General features: G+C 36.3%; 1 protein-coding gene across 1 annotated transcript; it reads right to left on the bottom strand.

Annotated features, from left to right (window-relative positions):
* Positions 1–305: 305 nt before the first annotated feature.
* On the bottom strand, positions 306–16,407 carry LOC136817325 (basement membrane-specific heparan sulfate proteoglycan core protein-like). The gene is made up of 18 exons (XM_067073670.1): positions 16,135–16,407; positions 15,199–15,374; positions 13,163–13,271; positions 12,062–12,337; positions 11,513–11,779; positions 10,790–11,053; positions 9,844–10,104; positions 9,023–9,201; positions 8,149–8,236; positions 7,057–7,320; positions 6,183–6,665; positions 5,303–5,569; positions 4,287–4,804; positions 3,084–3,324; positions 2,852–2,921; positions 1,748–1,972; positions 1,030–1,133; positions 306–561 (listed from the first exon to the last, which is right to left on the bottom strand). Exons 3-18 carry the CDS (start codon positions 13,209–13,211, stop codon positions 419–421), a joined length of 3,699 nt encoding a protein of 1,232 aa, XP_066929771.1. The 5' UTR covers positions 13,212–13,271; positions 15,199–15,374; positions 16,135–16,407; the 3' UTR covers positions 306–418.
* Between the last annotated feature and the right edge of the window lie 1,764 nt (positions 16,408–18,171).

Below are 18,171 nucleotides of genomic sequence, written 5' to 3'. Positions count from 1 at the left end.
CTTTTTTGTCATTCTATAAGTATTTCCAAATTTAGAGTTCTGCTGTGCGAGTGTGGCTCAACGGATAGCGGGCTGGATTTCTAATCAGAAACTCTTTTATTTGATATGGGTTCGAACCCCGGTCGTGACGACATTTCAAGGTAACTTTAAAATAGTCAGAAAACATAGTAAATAAGTTAGAAAAGTCACCAGAGGGGTCAGAAAAATGCCTCAGAGAAGATAGGCAGAAATAAAATGTCGATGTCGGAATGAGCAATAGACAAGAGTTTTTTCCCATAAAAAGGGTAGCTATTCGTATCATTGAATTTAATGACTTTAAAGAAATACGCGTTCTTTTTCTTAAAGATTTAGGTCGATAAAAAAAGATTCTAAAATTTTAAATAATAACAAAATTTAAGACAAACTAAAAAAATATGACTTAGCATGTATCAATGTTGGCTCCATTTAGTGGGTCTTTATGAAAATTCATTTTACGTTTTTCAACGTAGAAATCGCGTACGCAACCGACGAATCCACGTGCGTATTTACGGCGTGATACTCGAAAGACATCATCGGCACCACCTACGGGGGAGAAAGGTCGACGTATCAGATATCTTATTAACTACGGGCGTATGAAAAATAAAGCGAGAAGAACTAGTAAAAGACCTAGGACCGAGGTAAGGGGATATAGTAAAAAAGACCTAGGACCGAGGGGAGGAGATATAGTAAAAAACACCTAGGAACGAGGGGAGGGGACATAACCAGAGAAGGTCCCGTAACTCCTTTTTGTTATATTGATTTCTATTACCACCGGTCACTTAACAAATTTAATCAGGTTTTTTCTAGCTTCTATATCAACACAGCTATCCTTTTTCCTTCGAAAAAGCAAATTTCATTATGAATTTGTATTTCAAAAAACAAGTTTTATCAGGTGGCAAAAACTTTGACTTTCAGAGAAGCTCAAAACTATGACCCGTTTACATAGCATATGAACAGTTCAATGTTAGAGCCATTTGAAGTTGAGAATCCTTGAAAATAAATTCTACTTACCTAGATGTAGTATAGAGAATACATCTAAGTTTTTATTGGATCCTGGTGCTTTCAATTCCAATTCTGCACGTCCGTCCACTCGAAGGTTGAGCATTGAACCATCCCTTGAAAAAAAGAAGAATGAAGTCGAGGTTTTCCTTTAATTTTCGCAATCGAAAAAGGTTTTGGCGGGAATTAACATTTCGCTGATTTTTCCTATTTTGGACACATTTCTTTTATTTTCCTAGGGAGTTTATATGAATATGGCAAAATTTGTAATTCGCAGGTTCTAATTTTCGCAGTTTTTGCCGAAAAACCGCGAAAAATGCGAATTCCTGTTCACTGTGTTGGTCTAATACGTTTTTACGTGTTTTGCTCTCTATTCAAGTGGCGCCAGTTCATAGAAACAGTACTTCAACGACTTCACGTGGGAGTGACGTCAAACTCCCACTCCTTATGGAATATTTGTAAAAAGTAACAGAAGGAACGCTGTCGAGAAGAGCCGTTTCAGTCTGGCAAAACTCAAATGGCAGTGTTAAAAACTTTTGCTAACGTCAGACGGCGCTACATCACAAGTATTCAAGGAAAAGTAGAGCAATCTCACCCACATTGAGTAGTGGTACCATTTTCAAAAAAAAATTGGTGGGCCAGGATTGAGAAAGTACGTCAGGGGTTTCTATAAAACTCGATAGCATTAATCAAGTTACCTTATTATTTACCAAAACCAACCTTTACCAACCTTTTCATGATAATATCATGCCATTGACCATCATTGAACATTTTCTTCGTCCTCCCTTCAGCAAGACCACTCCCTAATTCATATTGAACCTCTAAACTACCGGATCTCATTCCTATCAGAAAGAAATCAGGACTGATGCGAGCTGATTGTCCATACCAAAGGATCAATCCGTTTTTGGTAGATTCCGTACGAAAAGATAACCGAATTAAATTATCTTCCACAGTTCTATAAAGATGAAAAAAATTATCTGAAGCAACTTTTATATTTTATCTTTACGCCTACCTATGCTTGTGAGATGGGCTTTAACAGGCTTAAACAAAGATTATCTATTTTTATAATATATGCTGACAAAGCGGAACAAAGGGGATAAAGGTAAATAGTTCTTTCTTTTGTTAAAGTTAAGCAAATAGTATGAGATACGTTAAACATAAAAGACGATCCATACTGCTAGCAACATATTTACAGTATAACTTTTCAACCCCACAAAGCATTAAAGTATAAAGAAAACTTGGGGCGGGATAGATAGGTATAGAGAAAGGTATAGAGAAAGGTATATTTCTGGTAATCAGCTTTTGAAACAATAATGATATAATTATGCACTATCCAAAGGGCTTTTGATGTGTTCAACAACACTGCTCGGCGGGTGCGACGCCGGTATAGATAGGTATAAAAAAAGGTATAGATAGGTATAGAAAAGGTAAGGTCGTCATATGCAAAGTAATCAGGATCTTTACCAAGATTATATGACTACTAAGGTCCAGCAGATTGAAGTCAGAAGAACACATGAAGTGTTATACTCAAGACACGCTTTTATTTATAGGAACAATTTTATAAGAACATGAGGCTAAAAATTGGCTAAAAGCTAAGAACAAACTAAATAAGACCAAGACTTAACCAAGAATATAGAGGAATGAACACCGTTACAAACATGCAAATCTAATCAGAATGCAGACACAAAATGAATTAAGCCTAGAAATTTCAAAAAATTAAAAAAAGCCCAGCCTGAACTAAAATTTAATGGTTCCTAATATTATAGATAAACCCTTTTTGACAGTCACCTCTTTAAAACGAAAGTAAATTTTATCATTTTTCATGCTTCCCTACCTTATTGTATTTTTGGGGTAAACAAAGTAACTTCCATGGGAGAATTGTATCGTTTCTTTGATATCCATTACTGTGAAAAAGAAAAAAGTGAAATTCATAGGGTTCAATTTCTTATTTTTCTTCATCCTCATCAATCATATTTTAATTTATAGTAAATTTTAGTGCTCGCGACTATACTTCCAACGGTGTATTATTTAGAAAAGTAGCATTCTTTTAGTGAGAAGATTCTTACTCTTAGCACACGACTCCCCTCCATAACCAATCGGACATCTACACATCTTATTCCCGGACAGCCGATCCGTCCAACAACGGCCACCATTTTTACAACCGAAATATTTGCCACACATTTTGATTTTTCGTTGACACGTGTTTCCTTCATAACCTTTTGCACATGCGCATTGAAACTTTCCAGCAGCGACGGTGACACATTTTCCATTGTTAACGCATGGTTGTGAAAGACAAGGAGATAAAACCTGGAAACGAGTTTCAAGAGATAAGAAAAGTTTAAAGGGTGTATAATCAGGTGGCATGAGGTATTCGGCATGTTGGAACTTTTCATAGTCCTGAAACAAAATCTTTTGGCCTAACTTTTTTCAAAAGTTGAGATATTTAAGTTTTTAAAAATTTCAAGTTGTTATATTTCAACTTTGGAGAATACACTCTTTTTTTGTAAGCATAACGTTTACAAGTATACTTAGGCTCAAACTCGGTACAAAATAAGCATAATGCTAAGCATACCTCCAAGTAGCTTAGGTATAAACTTTTTTCTTTTTGGCGACAAAAATCATAAAAAAGAAATAAGTTTATACCTAAACTAACCTCAAAGCTGAAATGCAGTTGACCACTGACCTTTTTATGGTTACTTACTTTTAAAGCTGTTTTAGCTTTCTTAGATCAAAGATTTTCGCCTGCGGCGCCAAATTAAAAAAACTGTAATTTTTTTAGCCGAATCACTGTTCAGACTTAAAATTTCGAAATTTCCATGAGTCCAAAGAAAATCAACAAAACGAAGACAAAGTATATAAATAAGCATAAATTAAGACTGAACATGAGATTTTGCTAAGCATACTGAGCCTCGACTCGATTTTCCCGTAAGCTTATAAAAAAGAGTGTAGTTAGACAATTGAAAGTTTCTGTAAGCCAAATATCTCAAACCATCAGATTATCCTTTAAAGCTTGCCTTTGAGCAAAACTCGAAGAGTATGTTTCAGTGTTGGAATAACCTTCTATGAATCGATCAGAAAATTATAGAAAAAGATAAAATTGCTGAGTCAGTTTATGTCTCTTAACGGTTGGTAAATTCAAATTTTCAGTCTCAAATTTATTAAGTTTATTACGTACAGGCAGAAATGATGTTTAAAAGCTTATTCGATGGATTGACTCGCTCAGCTATAAGCAATTTGTAAAAGGTTTATTGATTGGATGATTACAGTACCTTATAACAGCTGGAAAATTTGTGTGCTTCCACAAAACTATTCACCAAGTCAATCCTCTGCTCGTTGATCCGTAATTCCTGGACGCACCCATGTAGACCTGTACTTAGTCCTTCTTCTCCACCTACGTACACAAGGGTTTGTGTGTGAAGTTGTAATGAGATAGAACGCCCTTTAGAAGCGCCCTTGATGGCTTGTTTTTGATTGACGCTCAAAGAGGCGTAACGCCCTTTCAGTTCAATATTCACAGTACTCCATTCGTTGGGTGGAACAATTTCATAGCTTTGCAATCTGACCGCCCCGTCACTAAGGTCATAATCCAAAACCACTTTTCCGTCTAAAAGCAATAGCTTCAAATACGTGTTAACTGTCGGTCGTGAGATACTCAATAATATTGATTTTCCAGTTATTGATACGGTTTTGAAGGATATGGATATTTTAAGTGACGCTGGTGAGATATTGGGGACTGGGTAGGAGATGTATGAATGTCGTTTGAAGGATGGAACTGAAATCGCTTCACCTAAAAAAGAAAACAAAAAACCTCGACGGGGTCATACCAAAGACTTCGTACTTAGTACAAAAATAGTACTTGATGTCTCTTCGTTTGATGCTCAGCAGCTAAGAGAAAGATCAAGGGTAAGTGGAGTGATCCAGGGTAGATAACTATCGGGTCGCCTCCGACTTACTAAATCAACTAAATGTTAGTCGGTCTAGTAACGATTTTAAACAGAAAGGAAATGTTCATCGGCCTATCCGTTGTTGTTTTCTATATGTGAAAAAAGTTGGTACAGAATGCTCTATCAGTGTAGGTTTACTTTTAAGCACATTTTCAAATTTGCCACATTCTATACCATTTTTGCAGACCATTAAAGACGGTAAACGAATTTCAGTTGTTTAAACTTGTCCAGAGTTTTCAAGCCTTTTTTATTTAGATTCTGAACTTTTCTTTGAAAACATTGGAACGCTCTAATTATAATGAAACGAGTAAACGAGAAATAATATATGAAATATAGTGTACCTTCCTCACAAAATTCCCCAAATCTTCCCAGCACACATTTACACCGATATCCATTTAAAGGTTTATTGATGCACCGCCCTCCAGAATGACAAGCGTCCGGGAAACAACGTTCAACTCTTTCTTCACAAAATTGTCCAATGTAAGATTTCGGACATTGGCATAAGTGTCCGATTTTAGTTGATTTGGGAATGCAGACACCTCCGTTCAAACAGTTCTGGTGATCACATGTTGAGCATTGTTTGGCATTGAAATTCTTCAATGAAAATGCTGTGTAAAAAACAAAATGACAAAATGATAATTATAGTCAAAGGAACATATTTAGATAATTATAATAAGATTATTTGGATATCTAGAATTTCTTACAATATATTCTTCCAACTGAAAATTCTCCTGATTCATTGGCATTGTTTTCAAAGTCACTTGATTAGGACAGGAAAGAAACGTCTGATATTTTCGTGACAAAATTTGGTCGAGGAATCCTGTAGATTCTCATGGAGGACGCTACTTTTCTAACGTCGTATGTTGCAGAAAACCACATGTAATTTCAATAGTGAATAACCCAAGTTTTTTTTAACTATTCGAACTTAATTTTCAAATTTTCGCATTTGAAATCTTTCATTAATGAAAAAGAATAAGCGATTTTTAAAATGTCACAAAATCCGACGACGACTTAAACTGGGAGGGAGATAACTCTACATTTTTAAACCTTTAAAAATGATTTTCGAAAAAAAAGCCTTTGACCATATTCGATTTTTCAATACTGTAAGTTTTAAAAAAACAAAATCATTCGAATGTCTGGACCACAAAAACCTAGAAAAGTTGAATAGACGTTACGGCATAAAAAGCCACGATGTCTAGTATAATATAAGGCTAAACTTACCAAAATCCTTTTTGACGCCATTTATAAATAATTCACTAGCACAACCATTAAACCCTACATCATGTTTGGTCTGTTGAAAGACCTTCTCAAAGTCTTCGTGTCCTCCTATAAAAAGTTCACTCCTCAAATTCAATCCATTGAAACGACCTAAGGAGCGACCTTTCGTTTTCCTTTGACCGGACACTTTCAAAACACCGACGGGGCCGTCACGTTGGGCCGTTACCGTGATCCATTCATCGGCCCTGATTTTTTGTTCACTTTTAATAAAAGCTGGACCCGAACCAAGGTCGAATTGGAAAATAACAAAACCATTTGATAAACCGATTGAAATAAAGTCTTTTTCAAGTTGGCCACTGTACAAAAGAAGTCCGTGTAAGGATTGTGGTTTGATTGACAACTTGATGCTTGTTTTATAAAGCGTGTTAATGATACGGTCGTAAACGATCATTGATTTTTTGGTGCTGTTGAATTGAGGAATGAACTCTGAAAGAAAAGAATTTTGAAAGAATTTTAAAAGTATTTTACTAATACTTATTTTTAACTTTGACTTTGCCAACCATCATTGAGGAGAAAATTTCAATCAAACTTGCTTGGATATTAGGGGAAAAAATAGGAAATTATATGTTCAATAACTAGCCGTCTACCGGCGTCGCAACCAACGAAACGGCATAAGCTGAACGTATCATAATTCCTTTGCTTTGGATGGTGGGCAGGGTTTAGTAGAATAATTCAAGCTCAAGCGAACGAAATTTTACCGCGAATAATGTCAATAATTAGTAGAATTAGTTTTTTTTTCCAGATTTCTCCAAAATTAGTAGAACTAGTAAAATTAGGATATGCCTGGGAGCCCTGTTAAATGTAATGCAATCCTTACCATTAACTTTGAGCTCAACCTTTGCTTCAGCAACGCCTTCAGAATTTTGTGCACGGCAAATGAAAATTCCTCCATCTGTATATTCAACTATGGGAATCATGAAATATCCATCTTTGATGTAAAAATATTTCGGCATTTCAGTTGAATGTAGTTTGAACCACGTGACTTTTGGTTTTGGTGATCCGGTTACATTGCAATACAGTTTGGCTGATTCTTTCATGTTGACAGTTAACGATGGTGTGGAGTAAGTTATCTTTGGTGCGCCTGCGGAAATAAAAAAAAACAAATACAGTGCAGTCTCCATAACTCGATTACTCACGAAAAATACTCGAGAAATTGAGCTAGGTTTATGAGGCATTCTTAACTGAAGGGACGAGAACATTTGTCCGTGTTGAGGAAACATTCGAGGTATAGAGGTCTGAGCTAGATAGACTCTACTGTAATTTCATGACCAGGAAAGTTCGGGTGGAGCTATGACATGTGCCCTCCCCATTGGGGAATGGGTCCTACTCCTTACGAAGTAGGAATTCCTCCTTCTTCAAGTGGGAACGCTTAGCGCTGTCCAGACACTGCTGGTTCTGTCCACGCGAGACACAGATACCATGATGCATAGTGATGACACTCGAACTACGCGGGAGACCATTTAGCTCGTCTCAGGCGCAGAACGGGATGAGTGACACCACACATCGCGATGTCTAGCATATCACCCACGCTCTTGTATCAGAGTAGTGGTACTCAATTCCCCACTGGAGCTGTTGGGTAGTATAAAATTCCGTTCGTGGGGAAGTTGTAAAACATTCTTTGAGTTCAGAATGATAGCCTTGAGAACGAAAATTTCGTTTCTCATACTGAAAAGTATAATTTATAATCCGTCAAATCTCATCTTGATCATTTTTAACCCTTTCCACTACCAAAAACAATGAAAATAAAGTACTTACAAAAAACATTTCCAAGATGAAACTGGACAGCCTATACACGCATACAGCATTGTGTTGGGAAATATAGGGGACAAAACTGGCCCACTAAGAGACATTCAGTGTAAGAGGTTCCAATGAACTTGACAAATACAGTAAATTCAATTTTTCAACTGACCTTCGACGCTTAGTTGTATTTCAGCAATGACACTTCCGTATTCGTTCCGCCCTATACATCGGTACCGTCCTTCGTCAGCCGATGTTACCTACGTAAATAAAAGTTAGATTAGAATGTAGACAATCCTATCGTCTACACATTATCACTAAAAAAGGGAATAATTCAGGAGGCGGGATAAATTTGAAAACGGAGTTCAGTTCGGGGCGGAGTATATACTTTTCCGCCGCGTTTACTGACCCTCTAGAATGTAGCTAGCTGAACAATAAGTGCATTTTTATTGCTGTTTATTTGAATATACACCGACTATAAGCTCTAAGTTTAGACGGCCGACTTTCTGCCCTGCCTATTCTAATTGTTAGAGTAGGCAAAAAGTGGGTACTAATTTGGCAGATAAAATCTTTGTTGAAAAAAAACATTGAAAGAAGACATTGCATTGATGTCAAAAGAGGACAATGCATTGACTTTAGACAGCCAACTTTCTGCCAACTTCAATTCGCAATTAGAATAGGCAGGGCGAAACGTGGGCCGTCTAAACTAGAGCTCGTTATTGTTACAAAAGGTATTCAGCTATTTTGCTAAAGGTATTAATTTATTTTGACAGCCTAGGGTGTCGTTTGTATAGAAGCCAGCTTTTGTTTATTTGGTTCGAGAAAAACTGTTAAAGGCAACGTTTTCGGACCCTAGCTTTTCTAAGAGAAAACAAATCAATATCTAGGGCATGCACAACCCCAACGACTGTAGATATATAGAAGATCGTATAATTTCACCCATTTCTCTTGTTCATGTGACGTGACAAATTAAGTGGAAACTTTTTAATCAAATATTACGAAGCATGGACACTGGACAGTGTTTCATTTCATTAATAAAATGATACCTTTGGGAAATATAGAGTGCCATCAGGCGATGCGACAACGTCTTTGGAGAGGTTACCAGTAATCTTTGTCCATCTCAGCTCTGGCATTGGTGTGCCTTGACCATGACAATTGAATGTAAATTCAGATTCGGCAATCACCGAAACTGTTAACCCTTCCTCAATATAAACTTTTGGTAGCTCTGTAAAACGGAGAGAAACAGAAGGTAAGTCTGCGATCGCAGTTGGAAGCGACCCGAAGGCTCCTCTTTCGATAGCTATCTACCCGAAGGCAGGGGAGGGCGCCACTCTTTCTCCCTGGATTACTCCACTTACCATTGATCATTCTCTTAATTACTGAGTACCAAGCAGAGAGGTATCAAGTATCATTTTTGTACTAAGTACGAAGTCTTTAGTATTATCTGGGTTGAGCCCACGACCTTGCGCACCGTAGCTCTACCACTGCACTACGGTCGCTAATACGGAGAGAACTAAAGAGAAAGAGACATAACGTTTCCAAAAACTGTTCCAATAACTGACACCTTTCAGTTTCTGTATGTCAAGCATAATCAATATAATATTGAACCCGTGAATCAATTGAGAAACTCTTTTTAGTCTGGGATTAAAAGAAACGGGGGAAGAGATTCTTCAAATTTCCGTCACATCTACAATATGGGTCCCCCCCCCCGACTTTTCCCCCGATATAAGTTAGTATAACTTCAAGACTGGAAAAAGAAGAGGATGGATTGATGAGAAAATCTAACTGAAATGATATGGCCGTTGCTTTGTAAAACTAACTAAAATTCTCAAAATTAGAAGTGTCCATTACGTTTGAAAAGCCTTACCGTTAATAATTATATTAAATCTCTCTTCTGCTACTCCACCCAAATTACTAGCTTGACACCGATATTGTCCTTGATCATATTTACTTAAACTTTTGATGATAAATTTCCCAGTGAGTGTGTCCATTGATCCAGTCGATCGTAAGGGTTTGAACCATTTCAAAGCTGGTTGAGGATCACCTGTGGTTTTACATTCTAAAGTAATGTTTGTTGTAAGATTGGTTCGAATGACGTTTGGACCGACTGCCTCTACCCATGGTGGTTCTGAAAAGTTCATTAGAAAAAGTAATTAAAAAATCTATACCATTCTCTAGAGGTTTGTAAGTGAATATTATAACAGGGTCCAAGTAAAATATGTCCATGTCAGACGGAAAATAAACTTTACACGACAAAGCAGTACTGAATCTTTCTTGAATTAAAAAAGCCTTGTAATGCTTTTCTCAGATAGAAATCTCTCTTAGACGAAAAAACTTTGGTCAAACAATGAAGTGCTGGACAAGTGATTAGCCTATCCTAAAACGTGATTTTCTTCACTCTGCTGGTTTTTAACTAACTCGTATGGTAAAGGGTTAGACGAGTGTTTTAAGACATCAAGACCAAAAGCAAGCAAAGGTTCGAGAGTTCCCCGTTCCTTTCACGCGAAAAAGATGGCGATACTAATGGCTAAACTAAAAGTGGAAAAACTATTGAAAGGGGGATAATCCAGGTAAAATATTGATTTTCAACAAATATCAGCTGCTACCATCATTTTCAGAAGTTTGATAAGCGTTATGGCTCTTAAAATTTAAGATTCCAATCCCAACTATATCCATCAATAAGTTGTTGTAAAGTTTTTAATAACTACCAATGCTAAAAATCACATCGCTATACCAAGTACAAGGCACTAACTAGAATTGTGAAGGGTGGTTTCTATAAAGTTTTAAAGTGAATTAAAATTAAATTTACTTACCAACTACTGAGATGTTTGCGAACGCTTTCTCTTCACCGTGGATATTCTTCGCCGAACACACATAAGCACCAGTATATTCCGTTGAAGCAGAAATTGATACTAATTCTGTATCTGAAACCAACAGTGATGACGGCATCTCCGTATGGTTCAGTTTGCGCCATTCTATGATAGGCTTTGGAGAGCCGATAGCGTCGCATTTTAAATTGAATGAATAACCTTTACGCACGACGAGATTGGAAGGTGTGACGTGAACAATTGGTGGGACTGAAATATAAATATAATATATAAAATATAGCATATTTTGTAGAGTTCAGTATAAAAAAGGATGATCCGAAGATTGAAAGCTAAAAAAACACCCAGCTCAGATATATCAATTGTATATACTTTTTCCCAAAAGATTCTCAAAATGTAAAAGTCGTCTGAACTATGATTAACCTATTCTAGATATTTTCCAGATGCCTTGATTGCTTATCAAAACAATCATTATCACAGTTGACGCTCTAGAATTCGATTTTAAAGGGGAATTGAATTTTAATCGGATGCGGGATATGAATGAATGGTAGATCGTCGTTTATGAAAGTTTCTTGTTGACGGTGACTTTCAATATTATCGAATAACGCAATGTATCGAATATAAGAACGTCGAATTAGAGAGCGTCAACTGTAAGTCCGTTTTGACGGAACGAGAATCTCTCATTTGGAGAAGTTAAGCCAAATAACTTACCAATGACCTCTAGTATAACTGATACACGACTTTTGCCTTGCCTATTTTCCGCATTACAGTGATATTCCCCACCATCTTTATGGGATATCGAGTCAAACCAAAGTACAGGTTCGTTTGAAATACTCTCAGTGTCATCCTCTTTGGTCCAATGGACAGTAGGATTTGGTATTCCGGTTACAAGACATGGGATTGAGATGCGTTCACCGAGTCTAGCGGTCATTTTGGATTGTTGGATAGTTGTTTGTGGTAAAGTGTCTTCTTTATTGACTACAAGAAAAATAAAGGAAAAACAAAGAGGAAAATTTAGTCGGGTAAAACTTTCCATCAGAGAAAACTTTGTCACTTTTATGAAAATCTTTTTCAGAACTATCTTGAAATTAGGCAGAAAACTTTTTAGTCGGGAAAAACTTCGTCATTTACCAAAAAATTTCCTCACTTTTGCCAAACTAAATTTGAAAGCTAAGAACATCCTATTGCTTGAAAATTTTGGATGTTTTTTTTATAAAAACGTGTATCACTTATTAAAGGTGTCTACAAAAAGAAATTTACCAATAATTTGGACCCATTCGGTTTTTTGTCCTAAACGATTCCTTGAAATGCAAGTAAAATTGCCTGAAAATCGTTCATCAGCTGTGAACTCAAACTTCATAAATCCTTTACGCTTGGTGAATTCCATCTCATTTCTAGCTGATTGGTTGAAATTGGATGGGAACTTCAGAATGATGGAGGGTGTTGGGGCGCCGTAACTGATGCATTCTATTTGGACTTTGTCACCATTGGTTACACGGTAAATACCACGCGGTCTCACTAAAATTCGTGGGTCACCTAATTGGAGATAAAGTAATATCAAAATGAAATATTCGTCATTTGAAAACGGGAGAGTTCAAACCTCACAAATTATAGTAGTATAGAATTCTTTATTTAGAACACTCTCTTCAAATGGGCACTTCCAGAAAATTTGGGGGTGGAGGATATATTAGATATTTTGTCCGGGGGGGGGGTAGTGAAAAATCTTAATTTGCCTTGTTTTTGGGGCAAACTTGCTCTGATTTTGAATGTGAGTGGGTCAACTGATGCGTGTCCGGGGGCTGAGGTCTGTTGTCCGGGGGGTCAAAATTCACAATGTCCGGGGGTAAATCTAAAAAAAATGTTATATCCTCCACCCCCTAGATTTAGACTCTTTGTAATATTTTGAAATTGGTTCATTCCTCTTGGACTAGAGCTAAGGTTAAATACACTGTCTTTTAAAATTGTTGTTCGCAAAAATACAGTCGCAGCCATTAGATATATTGGTAAAGAAATTTCAAAAAAAATGATACTTTATTGTTGATTCTAGCCGGTCAAATCTTGACCGATAAGAAATTCGAGATCGCAGTTAGTTAGCGTTATATGATAATACAATAATCGTAACGGGATAATATCAGTATGTACAAGTTTGACTATAATTTGTCCCCGCCATTAGCTTTGCTTTATTTCTGGATTGTCTAAAGTAGTCGCCTAGCATGCTAGACTAGACATACCATCGTTTCTGTTCGATGTATAATAAGGATAATAAGCACCTCTTATAATCTTACAATTTTCTCAGAGAAACTTTACTCACGTCACATTTTAAAATGATTTTCATAAGAAATTATTTATAACAGTAGTAACCTTTAACTTTGAGTTCAGCACTAATTTCCGTTGTTCCAGCTGTATTCATTGCAACACACGTGTAACTGCCTGCCAAGATTGTCCATACTTTCTTGAAAGTCAGGATCACCTGAGATAGAGGTTTTTAAATTATACTATTTAAATTTACGATTAACTTCTGTGCTGAAAGAAAATCACTGAAATCATATTCCTTCACACACAGATAAGATTACTGGTCACAGATTTCATGTGAAAGTGTGTCCAATTTCGAATTCGACCAGTCCACAATGAGCTTTTCCAGAAATAGTCCGTGCCTCCCCTGTTGAGGATATCGGATATCCAGGGTGTTAACGATTTTTGTTCAAAAGTGGACATCCAGGGGTTAAATATCTACAAGGGAGCGGATATCCAGGGGGTAAAGTGTCTTTTCAAGTAAAAAATACGATATCCAGGGGTAAGCATCTTTATAGAGAGGATATCCAGGGGGTTGAGCATATTTTTAAGAGTAGATATCCAGGGGGTCTTTACTGATAAAATAGGATATCGAGACTTCGAAAAATCAATATCCTTAACAGTGGGGGTAATTTTTTTTTCTGGAAAAGTCCAATGTTGTTTCTAATTCACCTTACATTTTTGAGCGTTAATATTTCAAAACATCCGAATTGTCCTATATAATACGGCCCGAATTGAAAACAAGATGGCAAAAAAGCAGCTAGTTTTAGAGCTGAGGTCACGTTTCCTTTTATATGGCCCGATCTAGTCAAATAGTTAGAGATCAGTGCAAATACATTCAATTTGCGTAAGCCTCTTCAAATGCCACAAACTTTTTCACAATGGCGGATTTTTGCTATGTTACATTTTCTAAAAGCTGAAACTAATTACAGTAGACTCCCGGTTTTTCGAACCTGCACTTATTCGAATAATTCGGTTATTCGAAGTGAGATGGCGTTCCCCTTGGATCTGCTTACCCAACCCATACAAAAACACTCTCGGTTATTCGAACTTCAGTTAATCGAACTTTCAGTTAATCGAAGCGATTTCTATTCCCCTTTGGGTACATTATAGGCTAAATCACCCTCAGTTATTCGAATTTTTCTTATTGGGAGATCGTTGAGTGGAGAACATCGATTTTCTTCGATTAAAGTACTTTTTTCTTTAAGAAATCAAGTTTCGAAATTCAGGGCTATATATCACGGGTGGCGTAGTATAGTGGGAGTCGACCTTGGCTTCTGTGCAGGCGGCCAGGGTTCGATTCCCACTCACGGCAGTTCACTTGGCAAGTGAACGTTCCTTCGCCCGGGTCAACCCATGTCATGTGAGGGGAATTGGGTAGTCAGTTCAAGGTGCTGACGGGACACTCATTAGTAAGCGTCTATAGTTGCGAGAATAGGCCTCTAAAGCCTCCTGCAACTCAACCAAATAGAAATAGGAATAGAAATCACGCTATTCAAGTAATTTCTTTGTGTTTAATACCGTCAGCTGAACCGCGATGCCTCATTACTTCAGAAAAGTACCTCCAATTAATTAAGGTTAAGTTGAGAGTCTGGCGGGAAAACGAATTTTTCAGTTGATCGAACTCCCGGTTATTCGAAGTAAATTCTCATTCCCCTTAGAGCTTCGAATAACCGAGAATCTACTGTATGGAAAAAATCCGATTTGCATAAGCAATCGCCTCTTCGTTAGAATCACTGATCTTTACCTACTTGACTGGATCAGGCTACCTGTATATAGGAAGCGTGTTCAGTTTCTAGAGCTGACTAGCCTGTCATCTTGTTTTCAATTCTGTTCGTCAACAGTGCAATTCGAATGTTTTGAAATTCAAACGTTCGAAAGGTGAAAGAGAAAACAACATGGACTAGTTGACTTCAAAAATGGACACACTCCTACATTAAATCTTGGCAAGTACGTCAAGTACCTATCTAGTGTGTAAAAGAATATGATATCTGTGGTAAGAATGAGTATTTCCAAGGTTGCGGCTTTTCGCTCAGTTACAAAAACATGGACACAAAACCTACAAGAGCACTTTGCATTATATTACAAATCAAAAAAACATTAACCTTTCCGTCATCAGTCTCCTTAACGTAGCTCTGAGGTACTCGATAACCACGTGCTGACTTCCAAAAGACAAGAGGTCTGGGGATACCCTCAAGTACTGAACACACGAAAAATGTCGTATCTCCAACATAGGTGGTCTTGTCAGGTGCGTCTGTTGCTAGTTTTGGTAAAACTCGTCCTAGAAATTTAAAAGAAAAAAACTTTCCAGCCTAGTAAAAAGTCATTCTCATTCTTGTTTTTTTATAAGAACAAGGCTTCAGTGGCCAAAATATTAAGAAAAGGTTAAGAATATTTTAATCCATTTTCCTTAGCCCATCCATTTTCAAGGTGGGCTAAAATGAAAGTAGCATCCGTCTAAATTTTAAAAACCTTCACAAAAAAAAATATCGAAGAAATTTCGCATGCAAATTTTCGATAAATTTATTGCGCAACGGGCAAAAAACTTCCTCTCAACATAGAGTTCTACAAAAACTTAAAATATTACATTGTTGCATTGTTTCAACCTTTCGTTCAGAAGAAAGTAAGGAGTTGTAAATTTATCTCTAGAGGTTTTCCGAATTTTATGGCCTAAAACTATACAATTTTTGAAAGAGTAATACTAGTAAAAGCATATCCAGGCTAGAATTTTAAGCATTGTTTAAGCTTATGGTAAGCCTTATGAGAAAAGTAACATAATAACAAAAAGGTATGCATAAGCTGTAATTTACTCCAGTATAACACAACCATAGATTTGAGACTCAAAAACGTACTTTGCTAAGAAAGATTTGGTAGTGTGAAGGTTTCGATCACAGACTTTCACCGCAATGGACTGCGTTCGAATCCCAAGCTTTTCCAGGCAGGGTGTTAGGGAAATACGGTGATAGCCTCTCTACCTTCACTCACAAGAAAGATTTAATCTACCTTAGCCCAAAAATGTGTATCACACATTGAATTCTTACTTTCGACAGAAATAACTGATCTTTGGCTTTCAGTTCCCAATTTGTTTTGACCAGAACAAACGTAAGTACCACCATCTTCTGGAGAAGCTTTCAGAATCTTCAATTCATTGCCTGTAACAATATGATTATGCGACAACCAGCCATATGGTTTACTCCATAAAATGATAGGGACTGGTTTCCCTGTGACATTGCATTGAATGGTCAAGTTATGTCCTTCAACAACTGTGGCAAACTTTGGTTCAAGTGACACGATAGGTGACAAGCCAGATTCTATAAAAATTAATATAATTAGGTATATTAATTCAAGGAAACTCGACTGAATTATCAATTTTTTTTTCTTTTCATCCTCGAATGTTTGTTTCAAATATTATTTTTCGAGACTCCGAATGTTTTAGATTTTGCCATTTTTTAATATAAACTATAATATGGTAAAGTTATGCTCAATGAGGATAAAATATATAATACTCTGCCATCTAATCTCCTGAAAAAAGATAGTTGGACAGAAATTCTCTGAAATTCTCTGAATTTCTTCAAATACCTACCTTAAGGGAAGAAATTTTCGCGAGAAGAAATTTTTGCGGAATTTAATTTCGCGAATTAGAGTTTCAAAATGGCAAATTTCGCAGAATCTAATTTCGCGAATGAGCCGATTTGAAAAGTTTCACGGAATTTAATTTCGCGATTGAGAAATTTCAAAAGAATTTTTTTTACAGAGAAAAAGTTTTTTCATAAGTTTCATCGACATTCAAGACGATTTCAGTCACATTAACAAACATAAACAACAAAATAATAACATCAAAGATGAATGTTTCTATGATAAGTCATGATTAAACATCATCGCCGTCTTCTTCCCCTAAAAAATTGAATTTCGCGGAATTTAATTTCGCGATTTAGCCGTTTTGATGTGTTTCGCGGAATTTAATTTCGCGAATTACGCCCAAATTCGCGAAATTAAATTCCGCGAAAATTTCTTCCGCAAAAATTTCTTCCCTTAAGGTATCTATTTTGTGCAAAGTCCTTGCGGAATCAACTTTTATAGATAGCATTTTTTTAAATCAGGCTCATACACATAGGTATTACTATTTTGTGTAAGTCCAGAAATATCTATCAAAAAAATAACAATGGATGGATAAATTTTCTAGATTTCTAAATATATCCTAGCTTTTTCCAAAGAGAAGCAATTTCAGATTTTTAAGATCTATAACCATTACCATTAACTGCAAACAATGCTGTGACTTTTACTCTATTCTGTTATAGTTTAAAATTATGATAAGTTATTTATAGTCCGTCTAGTTATCATCAAGATATATGAACCACTTTTAAATAAAAATCATTACTCAGATGAAATTGGAATACACATATACTAAATCTAAAACAGCTAGAACTTTTGTAAATCTAAAAACCATATTTTCACATAAAAATATGTATATTTTTCCCATATCTTCTTGGAAGGTCTTGCTTACTTGATCTTATATATTTTTACCAAACCAAATCTTTTGCCTCTCAGAAAAACTAAAATCATTGACTTAAATTTCTAGCTGAAAGTTACTAAAGCTTCAGTTTCTGGGGAGTCTTTGATATGAATGACGTTTTGAAAGAACGACCAGAGGCAGCTTGGTAAATACCGTGTGTTTCCATTTCAAGAAATGATGCGCAAGTCATCCATCGATGATGCAAGAAATCAACAAAAAAAAACAATAAAACATCAAAGAAATAAGCTGTAAGTGGGAAAAAATGATTGTTTGCCAATCTTGGGGATTTGCCAAACTCAAAATTAAGTTGGCCCCGGATTGGCGAACATGAAGAAATAGAAGAAAAACTAAAAATTCGCCCCCTGGAAAATATTTAGATTGTTTTATTTTGATCAATCCCAAATGCTTGTGAAAGCGCCAATTATTTTATTATCCAATCACAGCGATATCGATTATTTTATTTTGTCCAATCAAAAAATTGTTGTACGATTGTTTAAAAAGAAGTATCCAATCAAATGAAGATAAAGTGCTGTCATCCAATCAGAAACAGGGATGGCGTCTGCGG

This window comes from Clytia hemisphaerica, unplaced genomic scaffold (genome assembly GCF_902728285.1).
Source record: "Clytia hemisphaerica strain Z4C2 unplaced genomic scaffold, Clytia hemisphaerica genome assembly, whole genome shotgun sequence".
NCBI classification, from domain to species: domain Eukaryota; kingdom Metazoa; phylum Cnidaria; class Hydrozoa; order Leptothecata; family Clytiidae; genus Clytia; species Clytia hemisphaerica.
This window is presented reverse-complemented; position numbering and strand designations above follow the sequence as displayed.

What these genes read in the sequence shown, in the direction of transcription:
- LOC136817325 (XM_067073670.1), bottom strand. Translation starts at nt 13,211, where the DNA reads ATGAATACAGCTGGAACAACGGAAATTAGTGCTGAACTCAAAGTTAAA. An exon ending in ATTTAATATAATTATTAACG is followed by an intron (nt 9,202 to 9,843) that starts GTAAGGCTTTTC and finishes TCCGTTTTACAG; the next exon opens with AGCTACCAAAAGTTTATATT. An exon ending in GGTTGAGCTCAAAGTTAATG is followed by an intron (nt 6,666 to 7,056) that starts GTAAGGATTGCA and finishes CTTTTCTTTCAG; the next exon opens with AGTTCATTCCTCAATTCAAC.